This window comes from Grus americana, chromosome 4, assembly GCF_028858705.1.
Source record: "Grus americana isolate bGruAme1 chromosome 4, bGruAme1.mat, whole genome shotgun sequence".
NCBI lineage: Eukaryota > Metazoa > Chordata > Aves > Gruiformes > Gruidae > Grus > Grus americana.
The window spans coordinates 36,039,543-36,047,743 of NC_072855.1; the positions used below are offsets into that span (position 1 = coordinate 36,039,543).

At 48.3% G+C, this 8,201-nt stretch overlaps 1 protein-coding gene across 1 annotated transcript in view; it reads left to right on the forward strand.

The window, feature by feature from the left end:
• Positions 1-3,147, forward strand: part of ENPP6 (ectonucleotide pyrophosphatase/phosphodiesterase 6) — a 34,390-nt gene extending 31,243 nt beyond the window's left edge. Inside the window, exon 8 of the mRNA XM_054825067.1 lies at positions 36-3,147. Within this exon, the coding sequence (XP_054681042.1) occupies positions 36-259 (224 nt within the window). The 3' untranslated portion in view covers positions 260-3,147. The remainder of the gene's footprint in view (positions 1-35) is intronic.
• The last annotated feature ends 5,054 nt before the right edge of the window (positions 3,148-8,201 follow it).

Genomic DNA, 8,201 nt, shown 5'->3' on the forward strand with positions numbered 1-8,201 from the left:
ACGCCAATTCCTCTCTTTGCCTGTTTTCCCTGCAGATTTCCGATCCAACTTCCGAGCGCCTCCCATCAGATCCGTGGATGTTTACAACATCATGTGCAGCCTGGCAGGAATACAGCCGCTGCCCAACAATGGCTCCTGGTCCAGGGTGGAGTGCATGCTCCGAAACACGGCCCCCTTGGCACCGCTCCCCCTGCGCGGCAGCTGTGCCCTGGCGCTAGCTCTGCTCTCCCTGTTCGCCCAGCAGATCTCCTTACTGTGAGCCCCAAACAATGTCAGTCAGTGTCACCAGCAACTCCATCCTTCTCTCTCTCTCTTTTTTTTTTTAAAGTTCTTCATCAAATAATAGCTTCATTAATAGACTGCTGTCCCCCACTCCTCCGTCATGCTCCACCAGGCGTGAGTCTGACCCGTCCTGCTTTTACAGCGGTTATAACGTGAAGCCAGGTTTTGTGCTGCTCTAAACACAGCCAAGAAAGTCGGTGTCGCTACTGTAGATTTACAGCACTGGCAATGAGAGCAGAATCCCAGCTGCCTATCTGCAAAATTTTCTGGTGGGTGCACATGGAGATCTCCAAGCATCAAACGCATCTTACCCCAGCATCTTTGACCAAGAGGCTCAGGCATGGAGATAGATCTCTGTGCATTTAACTGGGTTCATTCTGATTCACTCCACCTCCATCACCAGCAGAGCCCCACCTTCTCCTTACAGTGCCAGCCAAGCCCCATCTCTTCTGACCTGTTCTTCAAAGAGCCAAGCGCTTTGCTGAGTGATCGTAATGCCAAGAGAGGTGGATCGGCAGGAGAGCAGTGAGAGCATCTACTTCTCTCAGCCTTTCCTTCTTCATTTCCCCCCAAAGCAAGCCCTGGCCCCGCACGCCTCTAGGGTCGGGCTTTCCTCAAGGACCACAGCGGGAGGGAGGGCTGGGAAAGGGGAGAGCGATAGAAATCCTCCACTTCAAAAACAGGAGGACAGCGAAACAGCATCTGGACACGCAGGGGTCAGGAGAAAGGAGAATGAGGAAGCCTGGCATTTAACAGCCCCTCTGCTTTTCCTGGTGGAGTTAATAGCATCTGCTCAGGTTTTGGGTTTTTGTACCCACTTGCGTTTCTGAAGGTTTTTCAACACTTAACCGCTTTTCTACCAGCTCTTGCCCTCTACACCTCTGCCCGGTGAGCAGCACGTCCTCCTTTATTCTGCAGCAGGGAGAGAGGTCTACACTGATGGATCTCCCACCCTCTCAGTTAATCCTAGCTAATATTTCCACCATGGGTTATCAAGCCCAAACCAAGCTGTAACAGTAAAATTAAATAGCGGGAGAGGATGGAGCGGTTGTCAGAGGTAATGCCTCTGAAAGTTAAGTCAAATGGATGATGTAATCCTGAAAACATCAACATGGCAGATATATTAAATCCCTGAAAAAAAACTGATTTTGACCCTACTCGTTCACTCCAGCACAGCCACGGATCCACCTTGGGGTGATGTTCAACGCAGGGCTGGCAGCAAAGCCACCACCACCGTCTGTTAGTTCAGAAGATTAATTTCACTTAATTGTTAAATCATCTCATTGTCACGGTCCTTGGTTTTACACACTGGGAGGGAGGGATGCCATGGTGGGTCACTAGAGAGGTGTTCTTTTTACATTATTACATTTCTACTGTGAACTAAGCTTGTCTGAAACAGGGCCGTAAGGGTCCAATCCTGCAAAGTGTCCTTTCCTCTTCTGGCTGTGACTTTGGGCAATGCCTCCGGGAGTGCTCAGTGTTTTTTCTGATATACCTCTGAACCAGGAGCTTTCCGTGACAAACTGCCTTTGGAAGGATTTAGGTCCCTCCCCATGCAAAATAAACCTCTAGGACTTATTATTCCTGTGGATCCAGAGTCAAGCAGGATCTGGGTATGTGTGGTACAGTGAGTTTAAGGGTGAATGATTACACTGTGGAAAAAAAATCCAACAAAATACCAAATTAAACTTGACAAAAGACTTCTGTAATAGCTGTAAAGATTTATGTAATGTGTTTTTAAAGCTCAAGTGAACCATCAAATCAATTGGGGGAAAAAAAGGGAGAAAATCAGTCCTTGTTATTAGACTGTTGAGTATAAAAGGCAATTTAGTGCTTTCGAAGCATTTGCAAGTAGCTGTAAAACAAGCACCTATTGTTCAGAGTTCCCTGTTGCTCTTTAATGGACCGGGCTCAATGAATTCACTGGAGCACATTTTTAAAGAAAAAAAAAAAATCGGTATACAAGATAACCAAATGCCTAAATTACCAAGTTTTGTTTGAAAATCAACAAGATAGATACAGTCAATACCTGCTAATCCCTCCATAGCCTGCTGTTTTAACTCTTTTGGTGAACAGAACCCAAGCTCCTCTTACAGAAGAAAAGATCCTAAAAGTATACGGCTGTATTCTGATTCTCAATTATACAAGCAGAAATTGGAAATAACAAATCAGGTCCACAGTTGTTCCAGGGATGGGCCATGACAGACGAAACCAGCGTCAATCCCTGGGAGTACTTTGTGTAACTCATTTTTGTCAGTGTCCACGTGCAAATACTGCGGAGTAAATCTTCTAATTGCAATAGGATTTGTTTGACTGTAGCGCAAGCATCATGTGTATGGCAATACACCTCAACAGATAATTGATCTGTAAAAGGGAAACTTGACAGTAGACCTAAAAGAAATTCATTAGCTTCGGGTGGGGTTTTTTTATTATTTTAGTTTTTTTGAGAAGTGCATCTTTCTTCCTCAGAAAAGTTGTACTTCTGAATCAGTTCACATTCTCATTAAAAAAATCCAGTGTCTTGACTCGCCTATTTTTCTGTATACTATGCAACTGAGGTGGGTGTATTTTAAAGCCTATTTCTGAATGATGTTTTTATACAATGACTGACTGTGAATGAGTGAATAATTCTAAGAATGGTGTTAGAAAAAAAATACGCATCTTTTTGTAAATACTGTAAGATTTTTGGGAAAAAAGCCACCCCTGTAACACCTTGCCTTTCTCGTTTGATTGCTGCATCAAAGTGTGATAAACAGTGTTTGAAGCTTGTGCTGATTAATCATCAGAAAGATGAATGATAACATTGTTTAGAAATGCAAAAGTTGTCAGCATGTAAATTAGGGATATTAAATACATCAGATGAGATACTGTAGCTTCTATACACAGTCCTTTTTTTCCAGCTGTATTTCAATAGTTAACCTTTCAAACATCCAATCAGGGACATGCAATTCACAGCAGCAAACGGACATGACAAACCATTTTGCTTTCCTGAGAGGCGAGCCTTGGATGCTCTCTGCAGACCCACTTCTCCAAGCCCACCTTGTTACCCCCGCATCAGCTGCTCGCACAGAAGTCAGGTGCCTTGTCACTGGTACCAGGGTTCAGTTGGTTCGGGCTTTCTGGAGCCCTCACGGTACAGCCCGCTTCCCAGCACGGGGTGGTGCAAATGGCAACGAGACCTCAAAAACCAACACCAAGAGCCTCAAGGACAAAGGGCCCTACTCTTGCTTTAAGCTCCACAAACCAACGATGATGTTCATGGAAGAGACTTGATTTAATAGAAGTAAGTCTCCAAACCTACTGATGGCCGTCATCTGGCTGCGTGCCCCTCACTGTCCGAGGGAGGCAGCTTCCTGTGCCCTGCATCAAGCTTTGGAGCTATGGGGATGAAACCAGCAGGGGCAACATCGCTGCCAGGCAGCACCTATGTCATAAGTGATGTATGGCATACGACGTGATGCTGTCCTTCACTGGTGGTGTTGCCCATATGCTCACCATTGGTGGGCAAAGCTGTGGGCACGCTTCCCTCCCTTTCCTTATTATGGTATGTCATCACCAGTTAAGTAGACCCAACCAACCAGAATGGTCAGTAACTTCCTGGAATGAAAATAAAGGATGGGGTGTACTGCACCCACCTGCGCTGACCAGGATAGCCCCGGCCATAAGCTGCACGCGCTTGCGCTGTTTCAGGCTCCTTCAATATATGCATTTGTAGTCCCACCAGACCGCATCATCAGTACTTATAGCTCTTCCACCCCAAAAGAGGAGAGGGTGGCTTTCAGCTGCATATTGTTTCAGAGGACACCATCAAATTGCAGAACTGCAACAAGATTTATGGCTTTTGCTCTCGGTGGAAATTATCCTGTTTCCCTTACACCAACAGGGGCAGGGAGGGGATGATGGAGGAGAAGTCCTAGAAAGCAGCATGGCATACTAATGAGTCCTTATATTCACAGCTGGACCCCCTTTGAAGTGGCAGCACAGCCAAGGTCCGCCCAGATATGCTCTCTCCACGTCCCATGAACATGGGTCCTGCGAAAAGGAGGGTGCCAAGGGACTGCCTGCATGGGGACAGCGCAGAAGTCAATCTCCGTGCCAAAAATGGCAATTTCCTACCTAAATAAGCTGGAGTGTTTTCATCAATGAGCTTGGCAGCCGTGTAAATGGCACAACTGGCCAGGGCTCAACCGATGAGCATCCCTTGGGATGCAGCCCGCATTGCCCACACAGACTGCAGCATCACAGAGACACTTTCCCATCAGCCCAGATGCTGGCCAGGGCCCTCCACAAGCACCAGGACTTCACAACTAAGGGGGGAATTAAGAGATTTCGTGGCAATGGCCACCTTCCTTGTCTTCTAATTGCTCAGTAGAAGCCAAAACATCTGTCAGACATTAAACTTCACACCTGAGGGGGAAATGCAGACCAAATGAGCTGTGGGCACTGGGAAGTCAAAGACATTGGAAAAGCTCAGTGTAACATTACCCCATGCTCCTTTTCCCTGTAGGGCTGCAAGACGGAGGGCAGGCAGCTGCAAATCCAATGAGAAGTTTTTAAGAAAACATGGCCTAATGAAGGGAAAAGTTTGAAACCCTCCATTTTAGCATAATGAGTCCTTAATAACTGTTTTGAAAGACAACTTTCACCTATGTGGAAAAATGTTTTTCGCGTAGGTACTGAAACGCATTTATGTTAAAGGAAGGTTATTGTGGAACACTCGAAAATAACATTTCAGAATTACAGTTGACTGGACACCATAATTCACAAGATTTGTACAGATGTTTATAGCTGTATGGATTATTCCGGTAAAATCTGAAAGTCGCTACGGACTTGCAAAGTGGTATAACGTTATCCCAAATCTGGGACCTCCCTACCAATGCCACGGCCTCCGCTCTACCAGCCCCATTTCATCAGAAAGTCCCGGTGAGCTGCCAGCAGACCCGCCCTGGTCTCAGGTCCCTAACTCTGCCCGGCGTCTGTTTGAGGTGGCTGCAAAAGGTGCAGCCTCCTAAATCGCGGCTGGGTTTGCGGGGGCAGGAAGGAGGACCCCCGGTTCACGGGGGGGGGGGGGGGGGCTCTCGGTGGGGACCCCGCGAGCGACCCCGGCCCCGGCCGCGGCATGCCCGGCCCGGCAGCGCCCCCTGGCGGCCGGCGCGGCACAGGCAGCCGCAGGGTCTGGGGGCGCCCCGCGACCACCCTCTGCCGCCCGGGAGGGGAGGGGAGGGGAGAACACCGCGGCCTTCCTGCAAAAAATGGGGTGAATTAGGTGGGGGGGAGGCGGGGCGGAAGAAATCACTATATTTTAGGCAGGAGGGTTGTAGCAAGCAAAGTAAGAATGGGGACTTTTCTTGCATTCTGTGTTTCTCGTTGCAGTTTTTTCTCTTTCTCCCCTTTAATTCTCTTTCTGTTACCCTTTAGTTTATGGCTGACTCCTCCTCCCACAAAACCGAGGCCCCCCACAAACCTGCTGCCTCCATGTAGTTTCCTGAGCGAGCCTCCCACCTGCTTCTGCCCTAATTTCAGTGGGAGGATGACTGGCCTCAGAGAGACCTGGATGTTTACATGGCCCTTAATGATCCTTGACAGGAACCAGCTGGATGTACTTCCAAATACAGAGGACCTGGGCTGCATGTAGAGCTGCTTTTGTTGTTATTAAAGCCTGATCCCACTAGTGGAAACAAAATACATATGCAAAAGAGGGGAGCAGAGAGCTGCAGGGATGAATAATGCAGTTCCTTGTTCTGGTGCTCGTTGTCACTTGCGGCTTTGCACTGGGGTGAAGGTGGCACCCACCGGTGCGGCAGTCCCAGCAGCACCGCTCAGGAGGACTCTGAACCTTTGTCAGCTCAGGGACACTCTCATTAAAGCAATAAAAGACAGCGCAGAAACAGTGAGGATGGCTGAGGAGAGGGGGCTGAGGCAGGGGAAGACATGGTGCCCATCTCCTGTGCCAGCACGGATCAGGGCTTAGCCGGGAAGCTCGTTTCATTCCTCTCTTGGCCACGGCAAATGAGGTATTTTAATATCAGGATTGTAGCAGCCTTCAGGAGTGGGGGCACCGGCATTGGCCCCTGTGTCCCATGCTGAGAGGTTGCAGGCAGCCGGCTCCCAAGCTCCATCCTCCGCTGGTACCGCATGGGCACCTCCCACATGACCAATTTTCTGCGGTTGTGGGAGTGGGCACTGGAGGCTCCTGAGAAGGCTTCTGGTGTTCTTGAGAAATTAATAATATGTTAAAACATTACTCAGCACTTACATATATCGCTTGGTGAATATTATTTAAGCCTCAAAACCAACTGGAGGTACCGGCATTGCTTCCTTGCTGGATAGAAAAAGGGAGGCCGAGGCAGCAGCAGCTGTTGCAAAGGCTACGGAGCACAGGCAGGGCTTGTGGGGGATCAGCTGCAATCCCCCCTGAACACCCACCCAACCTGCTGCTTGCCCTGGGCTGCCTCCATGCCAGGGTTCCTGGCCACCACATCATGTGTAAATGTGTATAACTGAGCCACGTGTCCATAACAGGCAGCTTTAGCCTTTCTTCAGTGATCCAACCACTGCTCATCCTACAATGCTAAAACAAGCAGTGCATTGGCAATCACTGTTTTGTGCTCCCCTATTCAGGTTAGTTTTGCCCCTGCAAGCCGTCACTGTACAAAGTGACTCAGGAGGAGCATGCTTCTGATTTCTGAGAGGAGTCTCCCACCCTCTACATGACCCCTGGGCAGAAGGAGGCTCTGGCAAATTCAAAATTAACTTTTTAAAAGAGCTTATTTGCCTGCCCATCCATCCATCTATCCACCTGTAAATCTCTCTCTCCCTTGCTACTCCTTCCATGTCTTCCTCATATTGGTGGGGCTTTTAGGGGCAAGACTTTGTTTCTAGGTTTGCCATAGCAGGTAGCACTGTGGTTTCCAGCTTGCAGCTCATTGATTGTCCCCAAGGATCCTGGGGGTGGGAGAGGGATAACCCTGGCCGCCCACATCCCACGTCCCGCACCCCACACATGTTTTGGTTGAGAAGATGCTGTAAGAGTGAAAGAAAGCACTCCTTGTCCAGCCATGGAGGGCTGCTCTGAGCATGGATTTACTTTGGGCTTAAAAACAAGGTTTTAATGCAGCCTTCCCATAGGAGCTGTGAAGGAGGACCAAAAAAACCACCTTAATGTCTTTTAAGGTGGAGATTCAAGCACTTTATGAGCTGGATCATACAACCAGCTCACTTACACCACTGTGAGGGCTGGACAGAATGACCTGGAAGATCCTCTCATGCCCGAATCTCAAATGTTTCCTTATAAGAACAGATTTGACAAAGACAAATAACTTTTTTTAATTTTCCCTAAACAGAATAAAATGGAGAGAGCCCTGAGCTTTCTCATTGCATTTCAGCCTCTTCCTGCAAGAACAAATGGGATGAACAAACACAAGTCCCACAGGCATCCAGATATTTGATAGCCATGATGTGGGGAGCTTTCCAGCAAAAGACAGACTGTTTTATGCAGAGATAGCTGAATGTAGCCTGTAAAGGCCCAGCAATTAATCACACATTTAAAGAAATACAACACAGCCATAGAGGCTGAATTTTAAACACTCGCTGCTCTGGTTTGGACAGTGACAAATTAAAGTCCATACAAAAGCAGGTGAGGCTCTTGAAGAAGCCCTCTGAGGGCAATTAAAAATGGGAAACCAGCTGTTAAGTCTGCAGATGTGACAGCTAGAGCAGCTTAAGAAATGAACACAAAGGAGAAGGATGGAGGAATTAATGGTGTAGGAGCTGAGGCGAATGAAACAGGACCTGCTCTCCGAAGGGGGTTGCTCCGTGGGGGGTGAAGTGCCTCATCATGTGGGACGGACAAAGCTGTGAGAGCCACGTGTCCTCGCTGCCCTGGGGAGCTGCCCTGCGCCTGCCACAGACGGGCTCCA